At 50.6% G+C, this 16,467-nt stretch overlaps 6 protein-coding genes across 6 annotated transcripts; 3 read left to right on the forward strand and 3 right to left on the reverse strand.

The window, feature by feature from the left end:
- Window positions 1-705: 705 nt before the first annotated feature.
- On the forward strand, window positions 706-2,496 carry NFIA_102860 (isocitrate lyase 1; the record flags this gene model as incomplete). The annotated part of the gene is made up of 4 exons (XM_001266697.1): window positions 706-909; window positions 965-1,120; window positions 1,185-1,527; window positions 1,583-2,496. The coding sequence occupies 4 exons, from the start codon at window positions 706-708 to the stop codon at window positions 2,494-2,496; spliced, it is 1,617 nt and encodes a 538-aa protein (XP_001266698.1).
- Window positions 2,497-3,610: 1,114 nt separating this feature from the next.
- On the forward strand, window positions 3,611-5,369 carry NFIA_102870 (hexadecenal dehydrogenase; the record flags this gene model as incomplete). Its single annotated transcript, XM_001266698.1, has 4 exons — window positions 3,611-3,756; window positions 3,830-4,060; window positions 4,123-4,922; window positions 5,002-5,369. 4 exons carry the CDS (start codon window positions 3,611-3,613, stop codon window positions 5,367-5,369), a joined length of 1,545 nt encoding a protein of 514 aa, XP_001266699.1.
- Window positions 5,370-6,086: 717 nt separating this feature from the next.
- NFIA_102880 (putative AP-3 adaptor complex subunit mu) lies at window positions 6,087-8,114 on the reverse strand (the record flags this gene model as incomplete). Its single annotated transcript, XM_001266699.1, has 3 exons — window positions 6,087-7,491; window positions 7,586-8,005; window positions 8,074-8,114. 3 exons carry the CDS (start codon window positions 8,112-8,114, stop codon window positions 6,087-6,089), a joined length of 1,866 nt encoding a protein of 621 aa, XP_001266700.1.
- A 1,065-nt stretch (window positions 8,115-9,179) lies between these two features.
- On the reverse strand, window positions 9,180-9,998 carry NFIA_102890 (uncharacterized protein; the record flags this gene model as incomplete). Its single annotated transcript, XM_001266700.1, has 1 exon — window positions 9,180-9,998. The coding sequence occupies one exon, from the start codon at window positions 9,996-9,998 to the stop codon at window positions 9,180-9,182; it is 819 nt and encodes a 272-aa protein (XP_001266701.1).
- A 682-nt stretch (window positions 9,999-10,680) lies between these two features.
- On the forward strand, window positions 10,681-14,294 carry NFIA_102900 (putative SNF2 family helicase/ATPase; the record flags this gene model as incomplete). Its single annotated transcript, XM_001266701.1, has 4 exons — window positions 10,681-10,800; window positions 10,864-11,094; window positions 11,162-14,122; window positions 14,181-14,294. The coding sequence occupies 4 exons, from the start codon at window positions 10,681-10,683 to the stop codon at window positions 14,292-14,294; spliced, it is 3,426 nt and encodes a 1,141-aa protein (XP_001266702.1).
- A 404-nt stretch (window positions 14,295-14,698) lies between these two features.
- Window positions 14,699-16,153, reverse strand: NFIA_102910 (RNA methyltransferase; the record flags this gene model as incomplete). Its single annotated transcript, XM_001266702.1, has 1 exon — window positions 14,699-16,153. One exon carries the CDS (start codon window positions 16,151-16,153, stop codon window positions 14,699-14,701), a length of 1,455 nt encoding a protein of 484 aa, XP_001266703.1.
- Window positions 16,154-16,467: the final 314 nt, after the last annotated feature.

Below are 16,467 nucleotides of genomic sequence, written 5' to 3' on the forward strand. Positions count from 1 at the left end.
CATGGCATTTCATAGAAATTCGAATTTATTTGATATTACTCGAGAGGTGCTCGACTGATAAAAGCGTTCAAATATGAATACCAATCGACTTTATATCAGTCAGTCGCATGCAAAATGGTTGTGTGGCAATGGGTGTTGAAAACAGGCACTCCTGTATTACTGCGTCCATTAGACCGAGGATCATCAGCAAGTCTCGATCCTCTCTCCCGAGCCACCACCAGTGAGCTTGGCCGATTCTCGGGGCTAGCTTGTGAATTTGGAACATGTTAACTCAAATTCCTGATGAGCAAGTCGACGAATGATTCTCCGCGGTTTGCGAAACTTTCTGGTACTTCTATTCAATAATAGTGCAATGCTCATATGGCCGGCCCGCATTGGATTCCTCGTTGTCCCGCTGAGCCGAGCGATTACCGACCATAGACCTTCTGACGCATTCGCGATGGCGCATGCTTCAAATGTAATAAGTACCCTGGTTTCTGGCTTGTGATTCTGGATTTGAGATTGCAATTCTCTTCCCTACCTGTTCTCCTTCAGCTTCACCTACTTTCTTCTCTCCTCTCTGGGTTCTGTTCTTCTTTTATATCTTGTCTTGCATGTTCCTCCTAGTGTAGGGTTAGCTACTGTTACATTACTGCTGTCAATCAACCTTTCTGTGGCCAATTCGTTCCAACTCCCACTCTTTGAATCCTCTTCATACCTGTCACAATGGGTTTCCTTGAAGACGAAGACCAGAAATACTTGGACGACGTCCAAGCCGTCAAGGCCTGGTGGAAAGACTCGAGATGGAGGTACACAAAACGCCCGTACACTGCAGAGCAGATCGTGGCGAAGCGTGGAAACCTGAAGATCCAGTACCCTTCCAATGACCAGAGCAAGAAGCTCTGGAAGATCCTGGAAAGCAACTTTGAGGTACGCAGGTTCGACCGGAGTGCAGAGAAAAAGCACTGACCTTAATCCCCTCCAGAAAAAAGTTGCCAGTTTCACCTATGGCTGTCTGGAACCAACCATGCTCACCCAGATGGCCAAGTACCTCGACACCGTCTACGTTTCCGGCTGGCAGAGCTCTTCCACCGCCTCGTCCACCGATGAACCCTCCCCCGATCTCGCAGATTACCCCATGGTAAGCTCTTATTCAGCCTCTGTCCTATGCTCCGTTGCGCTCGTGCTAATTCCGTATTGCGCAGAACACCGTCCCCAACAAGGTAAACCAGCTGTTCATGGCACAGCTGTTCCATGACCGGAAACAACGCGAGGAACGCATCACAACCCCCAAGGACCAGCGGAGCAAGCTGCCCAACATCGACTACCTGCGCCCCATCATCGCCGATGCTGATACCGGCCATGGTGGTCTCACCGCTGTCATGAAATTGACCAAGCTGTTCATCGAGAGAGGCGCTGCCGGTATTCACATTGAAGATCAAGCCCCTGGTACGAAGAAGTGTGGTCACATGGCCGGAAAGGTTCTTGTCCCTATCAGCGAGCACATCAACCGTCTGGTTGCCATCCGCGCGCAGGCAGATATCATGGGTGAGTACACATGCAGAATGCCATTCCACCAGAATATCAGCTGACAAGACCCCAGGAACCGACCTGCTTGCCATTGCCCGTACCGACTCTGAAGCCGCAACACTCATCACCTCTACCATCGACCACCGCGATCACGCCTTCATCGTTGGCTCTACCAATCCCAACCTGCAGCCACTGAACGACCTCATGCTGGCGGGTGAGCAGGCCGGCAAGTCTGGCGAAGAGCTCCAGGCCATCGAGGATCAATGGATCGCCCAAGCTGGTCTGAAATTGTTCAACGATGCTGTTGTCGACACCATCAAGGCGGGCGTGCATGTCAACAAGGATGCCCTCATCAAGGAGTACCTGACTGCCGTCAAGGGCAAGAGCAACAGTGAGGCTCGTGCGATCGCCAAGGGCATCACTGGCGTTGACATCTACTGGGACTGGGATGCTCCCCGTACTCGGGAGGGCTACTACCGGTACCAGGGAGGAACGCAGTGCGCTATCAACCGTGCTGTTGCCTATGCTCCATTCGCGGACCTGATCTGGATGGAGAGTAAGCTCCCTGATTACGCTCAGGCGAAGGAGTTTGCCGACGGTGTCCACGCCGTCTGGCCCGAACAGAAGTTGGCGTATAACTTGTCGCCATCCTTCAACTGGAAGAAGGCTATGCCGCGTGAGGAGCAGGAGACTTACATCAAGAGACTCGGCGCTCTGGGCTATGCCTGGCAGTTCATCACCCTGGCTGGTCTGCACACTACCGCACTCATCTCCGACCAGTTCGCCAGGGCCTACGCGAAACAGGGAATGCGCGCGTACGGCGAACTGGTGCAGGAACCCGAGATGGAGCAGGGCGTGGACGTGGTGACTCACCAGAAATGGAGTGGTGCCAACTATGTGGATAACATGTTGAAGATGCTCACTGGCGGTGTCAGCAGCACCGCCGCCATGGGTAAGGGTGTGACAGAGGATCAGTTCAAGCACTGAGATGGTGGATAGTCAAGAACCGCCTGAAAATTTCTCATGACACTGACGTTTAATTTTTTTTGTTTATCTGACACTTTGTTCTTGACGCTGTCAAGTCTTGTCAGTGTACAGTAGACTGTACGCATTGGGATCTTGGGAGTTTTTGTTTTGAAATGTCTTCTCATACAGAGAAAGCCAATACCTGGATAGTCGCATCAAAATCGTTTCATTCTTGAAGTTCCGTTCTCAAGTATTCCATAACATATTTTCTCGAGATTTCTGCTTCATTCTAGACGAGCTTTCAGCGAGAGCAAAGATCTTCAGGATTATGGCACTCCTGAGATTTAGAATTTGCACGGAAGACTCTACTTTGTACCCAAAAGGAGTACTGTGGTCTTAGCAGGATTGCTGCTGGTTAGTTATTGGCCACACAAGGTGATAGGATCCATGTGCCTGATGATAAACGGTGACACTTGGACAAAAACCATAGCATCTCGGCTGAACTATTGCTCCCGTCAAGTTGACAGATTGAGAGAGCGTTGCGAGGGCGTTGCCGATCATGTGGAGTTACTCCGAATGCAAAGGAAGCATAACTTGAAGATCCCATAGTTAGGGATGGTGCTGCAGAATGAAGCCAGCACCTCTTCTATGGAATATCTTCTAGGAACTGAGGTTATTGAATCAAGTGATCAACTGTACTCTGTATGAATGTGTTTGCCTTTTTAGTGGATGGATTAATGTCATTTGTGATGGTGGGACAGTACAACCATGGACGAAGGGGAGAGAGAAAGGAGTTGCCGCGGTTCAAAGATGCTCAAAGCGAGGGGAAGAGCATTAAGCTTCTAGCGGTTTGACGCATGTGGTGACGATTCTGACGGACATGATTATTCTAGCCCTCCTGAAGAACAAATGAATGAACGAACATATTTCCGGGCTTAGTTTTGAACAGATAGATAAATTAACCTAGGTAGTAACTATATAATCTTAAGCGTTTTGACCCTCTTCTCCTTAAAACAATCTTCCGCTTGTAGTAAGCTCCATCTATATAGCTCAGCTCCCGTCCCGCCCATCCCCGCCAAAATTCCTCTTCTCAGCTGTAACTTGTAACTCTTCAACGTTTTACCCCTTTTCCATCATGGTTGCGTCGGACATTCCGCCACTTCAATTTACTCCTATTGAAGATATCCAGGAGCGCGCCTCGAGACTGCGCAAGTCGTTTCTAGAGCACAAGACGCGCGATGTCGAATTTCGTTTGAAGCAGCTTCGCAAGCTCTACTGGGCGTGAGTGAACCATCCATTCTTTCACTTGTGCATTTTCGGACTTCTTTCTAATGAATTATGCCATTCTTTTCAGTATCAAGGACCATGAGGAGCAGATCGTCGAGGCCTTGGCCCAGGATCTGGGCAGGCCACGTTTCGAGTCCGAAGTCTCCGAGACCTTATGGATGGAGAATGACATCGTGTTTGTGAGCCGGAATCTTCACAAGTGGGTTAAGGATGAGAAGGCCGAGGATATCGACTTCAACTACAAATTTATGAACCCTAAGATCCGTAAAGACCCGCTGGGTTGTGTTCTGGTTATTGGGTATGAGCCAGCCATTTTCGACTTGCCAGGAAATATACTAACGTTCGGTGATTCGAGTATAGTGCATTCAACTTCCCCTTTCAGTTGACTCTTGGACCGGTCATTGGCGCTATTGCTGCTGGTAATACTGTGGTAATCAAGCCTAGCGAGAATTCCCCCAAGTGCGCCGCCGTCATGCAGCAGATTGTGGAGGCTTCTCTCGACCCGTCATGCTACACATTGGTTCAAGGTGGACCCACGGAGGTCCAGGCCTTGCTTGCTGAACGATGGGACAAGATCTTCTTTACCGGAGGCGCCAACGTCGGCCGTATCATCGCCAAAGCAGCCGCTCCTCATCTGACTCCCGTTGTGCTGGAACTGGGAGGCATCAACCCCGCCATCATCACCAAGAATGCCAACCCTCGACTGGTCGCGCGCCGTATGCTATGGGGTAAAACGCTGAATGCGGGCCAGATTTGCACATCGCAGAACTACCTCTTGGTCGACAGAGCCATCTTGCCCGCCGTGGTTGAGGAGTTCAAGAAGGCCTACAAGGAATTCTACCCCCAGGGCGCTAAAGCATCGCCGGATTACTCTCGCATCATCAACGAGGGTGCCTTCCGTAAGCTCAAGTCCATGATCGATAACTCCAAGGGAAAGATCCTCATGGGAGGAACCATGGACGAGAACGAAAGGTTCATCGAACCGACCCTTGTCCAGGTCGATTCGCCCGACGACTCTCTCATCATCCAGGAGAGCTTTGGCCCATTGATGCCCATCCTTCCCGTCGACAACCTCGAGGAGGCCGTCAATATCGCCAACAGCATCCAGAGCACTCCCCTGGGTGTATACCCCTTCGGTAACAAGGCTGATACCGACAAGAGTAAGTCCACCACACTTTCCCCTAGGCAACCCGACAACCATACTTGCCACAGGACCAACCCAACTGACGTGATCTACAGTCCTTTCCATGACTCGCTCGGGCGGAGCTGCCGTCAACGATGCCGCCCTGCACATCCCTACGCTTCCCTTCGGTGGTGTCGGTGAGAGCGGCAACGGCGCCTACAGAGGAAAGGCCAGTTTCGACGTCTTCGTGCACCGCCGCCCCATCACCACCAGCCCCGGCTGGCTCGAGGCGATCCTCTCGATCCGGTACCCTCCGTATGCCGGCAAACTCAACAAGTTCAAGGTCGCCAGTACCATGGTGCCCGATTTCGATCGCGACGGCAATAAGCTTCGGTTTGGCTGGCTGCGCACCATCCTCACTCTCGGCGGGGGAACCGCGAAGGCTGGTGCCGGTAGGGCAGCAGTTGTTGCAGCTGGTGAGTAATCTCTCTTTATCTTGTCTCCCCACAACCCTCTCCGCCGCCTGTGAAGTATATCGTTGTTCCCGACTTCTCACTTCTCCGCGTTACTCGGCAGACCGAGAGTGAACTCTCCCCCGCCCCGCCTTTCACACCTTCAAAACGCTCTCGAGGAGTCTTCCTCCTCGCTCTACTACATTTCCTCGCTTTATATTTCATTTCTGCTTTTTGTTCAGTTCTTGGCCCCTTGAATGATTTCTGGATACCCGGCGGCTTGGAGATACCCTTACATTCGACATCTACCGATAATGATCTAATCGTCTAATACCTATAACCTTGATTTAATACATCTACTTACATTTATGAACATCTAGTGGCCTACATTGTGCTGCAAATTCTCGAACGTCGATCATCGAAACTCTAAGATAGTGTGACGGACCTGTCTTCTCTTTTACTTCTCTCGGTTGCAAATCGCTACTTGATACGGCATTTTTGTCACGTTCTGTTACTTGTACTGTTATACAAATTTGGTCCATGATATAGCCTGAATCTGACCGGCATCTTGAATTTGCGCATGTCATAATGTCAGTACCGTTGTCATCGCGGGTTTCCAAACCCCAATTTTATCATCGTAGCTAGATCCTGCGAACACTGTATATTGCAAAGTAATGATATATCATGGCTCATCTCATGCATGTCTAGATGGCGATAGCTTCTGTCTAGGTAGCACGATGAAACTGTGCTTAGCATCTAGCTTCCACGCCCCTCCTGCTGACGCACAGATACTTCACCCCCTTGTATGGCTTCACGCCTTCTCCGAGGCCTCGACTGCGCCGTGGGTCGATGTTCAGACTGTCGACTCGGAGCCCCGACGGTAGCCAACCTTTAACAGAAAATGAGACAGAGGCGGAGTTCGGCATAAGGCTGGCGTTCAGCTGTGCCTTGGTTTTACGAGGTGGTGTATAGAATAAGGACGATGATTGGGAGGAGGATTGTGCAGGGGCGGGTGCGGCTGGCGATTTCGACGATTCAGGTGCAGGGCTTTGAGGTTTTGAGGGATTGGGAGAGGTTTGCGGTACACTGTCTTGATCGGAGGCGACGAGCGCGCTGGCGGCGGCGGATTTGGATGACTTCTTGGTCTTTGTTGTCTTTGTTGTCTTCTTCTTTTTCTTCGTTTTCCGTTTCGTTGTACCTGTTGCGGCTTCCTCCGCGACCTGGTAAGACGCTGCTGTTGAGGCGTCGTAGTACCCTTGCAACAGATTTGCGTCTGCGTCTGCCCCCTCGTTGTCTTCTTCAAACTCGTCTTCCACATTCTGGTGTCCGACGACCGTGCAGCGAAGAGTCGCTGTGCCCGAAACAGTTCCGGAGTCTTTGGTAGGTATGCGCCACTCCAGGGTGTCGTTGCCGGGCGCGAATATCGCTTCTCCGCGACTCGCCTGCATATCGGTGATGTTTCGAACCGTCTTCGGTATTGGTACTGTGACCACGACCTCTTCAAGGACGGGTGCTGAGGAGTTCCCGCCTCCTCCAAGGAACGAGGGAGTGGAAGTACCCGATCCGCCCCGCCCTGCTCCGGGGCGGTTGAAAGATGAGTATCCTGGAAAGCTTGTATTTAAAATCAATCGGACCTCAAATTCCGATCCCGTCGGTCCGAGTGATTTGCGTACTTCGACAATGGCAGGTAAGAACACCTTCTCCATATGCGTGGGAGGTTGGTCGATGCTAGGATCAATAGGAAGCAGATCCACCTCATAACCCGCAAGAATAAATCGGCCATCGGGAGGCACGAAGCTGAGTTCGCCAGGTCGCTCCCTCCATCGAGCTAGTCGAACACAGGGATGGAATACCGGCAGGTCTATCTTCTTCCCCACAGCCTGGGGACCGCTGGGAGTGGTTAATGTGAGGAGCAAGTCGGGTACCCCCGATAATTTAGCCGTGAACGCAATGGTCCCTGATACCAGCGCCGACAGAAGTCGTCCAGACGGAGCAATCGTGACTGAGAGTGATTCAATAATGTCGACGTATAACTCATTCGACGTGTGCCGCACACCGGCCTTTCTCCACGGGATCGCAGGGCCCTGTGCGACATTTGCGGATGATAATGGGTTTTTCAGAGGGTTGGGAGGCCCTAGTATAGGTGTAGACGACCTGTACGCAGTGTAACCCGGTCAGTAAGAGACTTCGCATTTTTAGAGAGCCGCATCAAAAGACCGGCTTGCAAGAGCAACAACCCCATACTCACCCCGGTAGTCCAACGCCTCCTAACAACTTCCCCATCCATCCTGGCATCTCCACAACTTCCTGCAGCGCATTTGGTTCCGTATTGCATACTATTCCCGCATCGCACATTTCGTGGAGCAATTGTGCGACCACATCGTAGTTCGCCTGAAGCTTGGAAGAGAGTAATGGAGCCCCGACAAAGTCCTCAAGCACATCAACTACTCGGTGCAAGAACTCCAGCGCAAGAAGCGGCTCGGTATCAACTTCGGAAAGGGCCAAAAACAGCAGATTTGACTGTACGATAGAAAAGACCGTCACCGGGGGCGAGATATTTGGAATGTAGAGGAGTGACGGACGCGGGGGTGAGTGGGCGAGATAGAGGGGGAGGATAGCTGCCGCGGAGGGCGGACGGGAGCGATATACATGCTCCACGAGCGGGTTGCTTGAGAGCTCAGGCAGTCAGCACTCATGGAATTGAACCTCGGGGAAAACATTAAAGGCAGCGCATACTTATACTCATCATAGATGTAGAGCGCATCGACCTCGCTCATCATGCCGGTCTGTCGTGTGTCTCAATCGGTGGGGAAGCATTAGCGGAGATCAGATACGTCCGCTGGTTGACGACATCCGATAAGTCACTGTGTTTCTGCCGCCGAATCCCGCCTCCTGGTAATTTTACGATGCGTTGGGAGGAAGCTCCTCGAGGCATGCAAAGTTTATGTCCTCCCAGGTTGCTGATTAACTTCAGGGGTGCATTTTGAAGAAATCCGTATCAGAATTCGATCCTGTTCTGAGACTGTTTCACCTACCTTCGCACACTGATAAGGACCCAGTTACAAATGGCGCCGTCAGAAAGTCAGAGCGCTTGGGATGCTCAATCAAAAGACGCAAAGCGTATTCTAGCAGAAGACAAGTATGATGATTGCCTCTCTTGCCGAATAACAGGTACGTCCCTCTCGTCCTTTCTTTGCTCCCGTGCATAGAGGGCGGCTTGCTCACTTGAAAACACATAGGTTCGGCCGCGTTCATTGGCCTTGGAGTATACAGTTACTACACGGGAATGAATAATCTACGAAAGCAAGAACAAACAATCATGCGGAGTGCGACAAAATATAAGATGGGATCTCGGAAATTGGGCATTGCAACTATATCTGCAACATTAGTAGGCATGGGGATATGGAGGGCTTTAAATTAATCACCGGCAGCAAAGCTTTGGGTATTGTGCGAGCTCATAATGTACATTATTGAATATCGATGGTATACTATATGTCCTGGGAAAGAAGGAGAACAAAGGATTCCTTGGTGCGCATGCAGACCAAAATTCAAAATATATACGATTGAAGGTTCACAACAACTGCCTTCGCTGGGTATCGCCATATCTGATATCCTCTATAGGTTGAAATGCATGAAACAAACAAAAGCACGAAAAGGTTTTTGGAAAGTGTGATAATGTGAAAGAAGGTAAGAATAGAAAGATGGGAATGAAATGCACAGAAGAAAAGAGCTCCAGAAAGCACAAGTAATACTCCCACAAATGCACCGAAAATCCGAAGTATCAATCAACCGCTGCGTGACTATAAGAATAAAATTCGTCCCATCGTCGACAATTATATTCTCTAGGCGAAGCGGCCGCGTTTGCCACCTCCAAACATGTCTTTGTTGTTTCCCATACCGGAGAGGTCAAAAAAGTCGGGAAAAGTGAGCTTCCGCTTCGATCCTATTCCAACAGATGAGTCGCGGGGAGAGCTTCGAGGATTCGGTCGCGATAGGTTTGTTTGGCGGTTTTGCTGTCGGGAGTTTCGGGGCAAGACGGAGACGCTGACAGGGGAACCATCCTGAGAAGATGCTGTAGAGCTATCTGAGGCTTGCATGTCGACGTCGTGTTCCTGGTATTGAGGGAAAGATGGTCCTGCCGTAAAGGTGAAGATAGCATGCCTATCAAAGCCGTTGGTATCGTTGGCTGAGGGGGTAGAAAGCGCTGGCGGCTGCTGCTCCCGGGCGGCGGGCTCGTCCCGCTGAGACAATCCGGGTTTCTGAGGCGATTCCAACTTCGTTGACTGCCGGACAGCTTCTGACTCAGGCTGCTCCTTACGAACTGTGGCCTGTGGAGTATTTCTGCTCTTCTCAAGATCTCCACGCTCGTCATCATCGCTAGGTGTACCAAGTCCGTCACTTCGCTCAGTCGCCCACCGTCGTACTCTCCACCCTTCCCCATCGCCGAGGCCAAGGTTTTCTTTGTCTAGGAACTGAAGAAGATCTTCAATCGCTTCTTGATAACCTGCTTGTCTCGCCTGAGCTTGTTCCAGTACAGCATTCTTGTAAAGGTTGGTGACGGACAGTGCAGCAGCTTTGAACGATTGTAGGAGTTGTTCGGGAGGCTGCGGGCGAGGCGTCGAGCTCGGTAAAGATGTGTTCAAAGATCTCATGGAGTCCATGATTGTTATAACAGCGACAGAAGCCGCCCTGATAGAAGATTGAAGACGGTAGTCGCTTCGGTGCCAGAAGAAGGGGTGAGGTGAACCGTGCTCCGTGAACAAAGAGTCACGATGATGTAGCCAGAAAAAAAGAGTAGAAAGGACTTTTCAGGCACTGAAACCAATGACTGACAAGGAGGTAGATACGAAAAAGAAAAGGGAAAGGAGAAAGAAAGGCGACGTAGAAGCGCGGATGCCAGCAGGTGATTGATGGACTGTAACGATTCTCTTGTGTAGGTGATCTTTCATTTCTTTGCTTTGTCCCGGTAACGTGATCCACCGCGGGGAAACCTCTATTCCGCGTCAAAACGGCTCGGCGCTGAGTCATCAACCGCTGCACGCTTCATCCAATCAGCGCGTCTCGTCGCCGCGCTGCTCCGATGAAATGCAAGTCCATTTGCCATCCCAGCGCGACGGGCGACATTCTATCGTTCTTCAGTATCCAACTTCCTCTCCTGTCCTTGTACTCTGAGGCTTAACGATTCGGCCGCCATAACCATCATACAAAGTTGCAGGACAGATCAACTATCATCGGCTCTATCTTTTCAAGTTCTTCTTCGGTCTTTTGCCGTTCTCTCGAAGCATTCTCGAGTCGTGTTTCGCGTCGTAAGAGACAGTTGCGCTCAGTGCGCAGAGAACCAAAATGGCTCCTTCGCAAGTCCTCAACTCCGATACACCCTCGCAGGCGGACACTCCAATGACGGATGCAAACGAAGACGCTGTCACGTCAGTACCCGTTGATAATGTAGACTCGCAAATGACGGTAAGTCTGATTTCGAGCTTCCTTCGCCTTTGGCACTTGATGCTAATCATTCTCCCTCTACAGGGCTATCAAGATACTCCAGACTACACGGTAACTGCGCCTAAACCCATTGATATCGGCAATTCGGACTCTCTAACGACAGGAAATCAGGACTCCGACACGAACCCTAACACAACGGCAAGCAGCGTTGCTGGCGATGCCGCTCCCATTGATGGCCGGAGAAGGAGATCCGAGGCTTTCCAAATGAGGAAGAGCATATTTGGCAAGAAGCATGGGCGATTGGACGAGTCAAAGGTCGGTTTTGTTTGTCCAGCCTCATTGCGTTGGTACAGGAACTTACATTTGGCTTTGCGCATCATAGGAAGACGACTCTATCCGAAGATTTCGTTATCTCCTTGGCCTCACCGATTTGTTCCGCCACTTCATCGAAACCAACCCCAACCCCCGAATCAAGGAGATCATGGCGGAGATTGACCGACAGAACGCTGAAGAAGACGCCAAGGCTAAGAAGAAGGGGTCTTCACGAACAGGGGGCGCAGGAAATGATAGACGTCGCCGAACCGAACAAGAGGAAGATGCCGAGCTGCTAAAAGACGAGAAAACCGGTGCCGGAACTGCTACGGTCTTCCGGGAATCCCCTCCCTTTATTCACGGCGAAATGCGCGATTACCAGGTTGCGGGATTGAATTGGCTGGTCTCCTTACACGAGAACGGCATTTCTGGTATACTGGCTGATGAAATGGGTCTGGGTAAGACATTACAGACCATCTCCTTCCTTGGGTACTTGCGACATGTCTGCGGTATCACTGGACCTCATCTTGTCGCGGTCCCCAAGTCCACCCTCGATAACTGGAAGCGTGAATTTCACAAATGGACACCAGAAGTTAATGTCCTGGTGCTCCAGGGTGACAAGGAGGAACGTCATAAACTCATCAATGAGCGACTTCTTGACGAAGATTTCGACGTTTGCATCACCAGCTACGAGATGGTTCTCAGAGAGAAGGCGCACCTTAAGAAATTCGCTTGGGAGTATATCATCATCGACGAGGCGCATCGGATCAAGAACGAGGAATCCTCACTAGCCCAGATCATTCGTGTATTCAATTCGCGCAATCGGTTGTTGATCACCGGTACACCCCTTCAGAACAATCTCCATGAGCTTTGGGCTCTTCTGAACTTCCTATTACCCGATGTGTTCGGCGACTCGGAAGCATTCGATCAATGGTTCTCCAGTCAAGATGCCGATCAAGATACCGTTGTACAGCAGTTACACCGCGTTCTGCGGCCCTTCCTTCTCCGTCGTGTGAAGAGTGACGTTGAAAAAAGCTTGCTGCCAAAGAAAGAAGTCAACCTCTATGTGCCTATGTCGGAAATGCAGGTCAAGTGGTATCAGAAGATCCTCGAGAAAGATATTGATGCGGTCAATGGCGCTGCTGGGAAACGCGAATCAAAAACGCGCTTGTTGAATATCGTCATGCAACTGCGCAAATGTTGCAACCATCCGTATCTTTTTGAGGGCGCCGAACCCGGTCCTCCTTATACGACTGACGAGCATCTCGTGTATAATTCCGGCAAAATGGTCATTCTGGACAAGCTCCTTGCACGCATGCAGCAGCAAGGAAGTCGAGTTCTCATCTTCTCGCAGATGAGTCGTGTGCTCGATATTCTGGAAGACTACTGTGTTTTTAGAGACTACAAATACTGCCGGATAGACGGTACAACGGCGCATGAAGATCGAATCGCCGCCATCGACGAGTACAATAAGCCGGGTTCAGATAAATTCATCTTCCTGCTTACAACAAGAGCAGGAGGGCTGGGTATCAACCTGACGACTGCGGATATTGTCGTTCTTTACGATAGTGATTGGAATCCTCAGGCTGATCTGCAAGCGATGGACCGTGCCCATCGTATCGGTCAGACCAAGCAAGTCGTGGTGTTTAGATTCGTTACAGAAAATGCTATTGAGGAGAAGGTCCTGGAGCGAGCCGCGCAGAAACTGCGCTTGGATCAACTTGTCATTCAACAAGGCCGTGCTCAGCAACAAGTCAAGAACGCAGCCTCCAAGGATGAGCTGCTTGGCATGATCCAGCACGGAGCCGCAAACGTTTTCAACACAAAAGGTGCAACTGGCACATTACCTAATGACAAGCAGTTGTCTGACGATGATATCGATGCTATCTTGCGCAAGGGTGAGGAGCGGACTGCTGAACTCAACAAGAAGTACGAGAAGTTGGGTATCGATGATCTGCAGAAATTCAGCTCTGAGAGCGCATACGAATGGAACGGCCAGGATTTTACAGAAAAGAAGAAAGATATCGGTATTAACTGGATCAACCCAGCAAAGCGGGAGCGAAAGGAACAGTTTTACTCCATCGACAAATATTACCGTCAGGCGCTGGCCACCGGCGGAAGGACGGCAGAAACGAAGCCTAAGGTTCCACGCGCGCCGAAGCAGATATCCATCCATGACTGGCAATTCTTTCCCCCGGGTCTCCAAGAACTTCAAGAGAAGGAAACAGCTTACTTCCACAAAGAAATCGGGTACAAAGCACAGCTTCCTGAGGGCCCTGAAGAGGAGCTCAGTGAGCGAGAAGCTGAGCGTGACCTGGAGCAGCAAGAAATTGACAATGCCGTGCCATTGACTGAGGAGGAACAGGCGGAAAAGGCCCGGATGTCCGAAGAGGGTTTCGCGACATGGAATCGCCGAGACTTCCAGCAGTTCATCAACGGGTCTGCCAAGTTCGGCCGTACTGATTATGAAGGGATCGCTACCGAAGTGGACAGCAAAGATGCAGCCGAAGTGGAAGAATACGCTAAAGTCTTCTGGAAGCGATACACCGAAATTCAAGACTACCCCAAGTATATCCGTATTATCGAGCAGGGTGAAGAGAAGCTCCGGAAAATGAGCCATCAACGCAAGATGCTTCGCAAAAAAATGGAAATGTACCGCGTTCCTCTGCAGCAGCTCAAGATCAACTACACAGTGTCTACCACCAACAAGAAGGTTTATACAGAAGAAGAAGACAGATTCCTTCTTGTGATGCTGGACAAGTATGGAGTCGACGGCGAGGGCCTTTACGAGAAGATTCGCGATGAGATTCGCGAGTCTCCCCTTTTCCGTTTCGATTGGTTCTTCCTCAGCCGCACACCAGTGGAGATTGGCCGTCGCTGTACTACACTATTGAACACTGTCGCTAAAGAGTTTGAGGTTGGAGCGAATGGCGAAGCCGGCAAGGGACGGGGACGTGATCGTGAAGAAGAGGATGAAGAGAACGAGGAAGTCGGCGCACCAGCCAAGAAGAAGAGCAAAAACGGCGCAGTGGTAAGTTAACTTGCTTTCCCTACAAGCGGGCATGACTATCAACTAACACCGCGAGTAGAACAAACAGGTCAAAGCCGTCAAAAGTGGCAGCAAAGCAAATTCCGTGTCGACTTCACGAGCAGCCAGTGTCTCATCGACTACTGCATCCAAGTCCAAGAGCAAGAAAAAGTAATTCATTTTTTCCTCCATTCTCGCTCCGATCAACAAAATTTTTATGACTATCCTGTACCTTATATTGAAGATTATTTGGCTATGGGATGGGTTGGTATTTTTCGAGTGTTTGGTATGGCGTTGGCAATATATGTCACCGATGAGTCGTGGTTCATGAGATTTCCTTTCATTCGCAAAATGAATTGTACAACAAGTGCCTTTTCGGATCGGTACTACTCGGTATTCAGTAATTTATTGACAAGACCCTCATTCAAACCATGGTAGTCGGCCTACTTTCTACGGCATTATATCATTGAGTCGTCCCACATGACAGAACTGCACTTGGAGAATAAAGATGTTCATACTCTAGGGGTATTGTACAAGCTATATACACATAATGGCTGTTAATTCACGTCTATATCCTGATCATTTATTCACAGCCTTCTTTGGCGGCGCCTCTGTGATCAGGATCGGGATTCGTAGAAACTGTTCCATCAGAATCGCCGCAGCAACACTTACGTTGAGGCTGTCAACTCTGGCGGAATCCTTCTCATATCCCCACTCAGTCGCGTTTCTCGCCCCGGGAATGCTGACAATCGAATCTGCATGGGACTTGATATGGCCACTCAACCCAGACCCTTCACTGCCCAGCATGATGACACTAGGTGCCTGCGTGACCGCGTTCCTAGTGAGGTCGATATCGCCGGTTGTGTCAGGGTACCTAGAGCCTGGTAATGGTGCATCGGCTGCGAAAAAGTGCCATCCGTTGGCTTTGGATTGCTGGATGAAGTCCACTTCGTTGCTGACTTTGATAAGAGGCATGTTTTCCGCGGCTCCGGCGGATGCTTTGATCGTTATCGGGGAGAGGGGCGCACAGTTTCGGCCAGCGAAGACGATGGCGTCAATTCCCAGATAATAGGCAGAGCGGATGATGCCGCCAAGATTGCCAGTATCGGTGATCCCGTCAAGGAGAAGGACGACTGGATATCTGCTTTTGCCTGGAAGGTGGCGGACGGGGATGCGATTGTTCGTGCTGTTCACCGTCGCTTCCTCCTTTGACTGGGGCGCTAGGACCACGCGGAACTCATCCGCGCCCAAGGTCGGAGTGGCGCAGAGACTCTTCACGGGCAGTTGTGGCAGAGGGGATGCGTCAAGTATACAGCCATTGTGGGGTCGGCCAGAACTCATCTGATCAAACAGCCGGTCCCATCCTGCATATGCCATTTTCACCTTGATGTTTTTGGAGAGGGCGAGCTTGCGTAGCATAGATCGTGTGGGACCAAGTTCCTCGTTGTCTCCCTGATATATGTACAACTTGTACAGCTGGCGTCTGCCGCTGCGCAGCGCCGCCTCCACGGCGCTGGTTCCGTAGATGAATTCAGATGCAGGAGTGGTGTACGGAACAGAGTCAGGAACCAACACATGTTTCTTCTTCTGCTCGGGTTCCCCTTCTGTGAAACGTTTCTCGCCCCTCTTCAACCTGGATCGTTCTTGAAGATCCCTCTCCTTCCTGTGTTCTTTGATGGTCTTGGCCCTTTCGTCGGCCTGTATTCTAGGTCGCTTTGGCTCCGGTAAGCTTGCACCTCGTTCCGATCTGAGCTCACGTAATCGACCTGTCTTAATGAACTCGTCCTCGTCGAAAGCTTTTATGCCGACATCTCTGCGACTGTCCGATCGACCAAAGTGCCTCCTGCCACGGCTTTGGTCTGAGTCACCTGTGGAGCTCTTCTGCGGTTGGTTTCTTCCTTCCACCGACCTAGTCTTGCGGATGCCGCGACCAATGGCCGAATTCAAGGAGGCATTGCGAATGGAACGCAGTGGGATCGAAGGAGCTCTCGATGAGCAGGTCCCGAGGGCTCTCAAGGGTGCATTCAAAAACATTTCAAGTACGAGGTAGACTCAGGCAATAAACTGCCTTTCGATTATGAAGTTTTAGTAGCACATAGTCAGTGGCGAAGAAAATGAGGAAACCGTGTTCAGAAATTGAGTACTTCTCGATCTTCCTGTCTTGAATTCTTCTTTTTTCCCCAGCAATCAGAAACTGATAAGATAAGCGCATCATCATTGTTCCGGAACAATTTCGCGTTGTCGTCCGACGCGTTAGTTATGAAGACCAATTCATGGGGCGTCCTAATATTACGCTTTTAAGCATGTCAAAGAAATTATCTGCGGTCAAATGCCACTGACCTTGCATA

Source organism: Aspergillus fischeri, genomic scaffold (genome assembly GCF_000149645.3).
Source record: "Aspergillus fischeri NRRL 181 1099437636245 genomic scaffold, whole genome shotgun sequence".
In the NCBI taxonomy this organism is placed as follows: Eukaryota; Fungi; Ascomycota; class Eurotiomycetes; order Eurotiales; family Aspergillaceae; genus Aspergillus; species Aspergillus fischeri.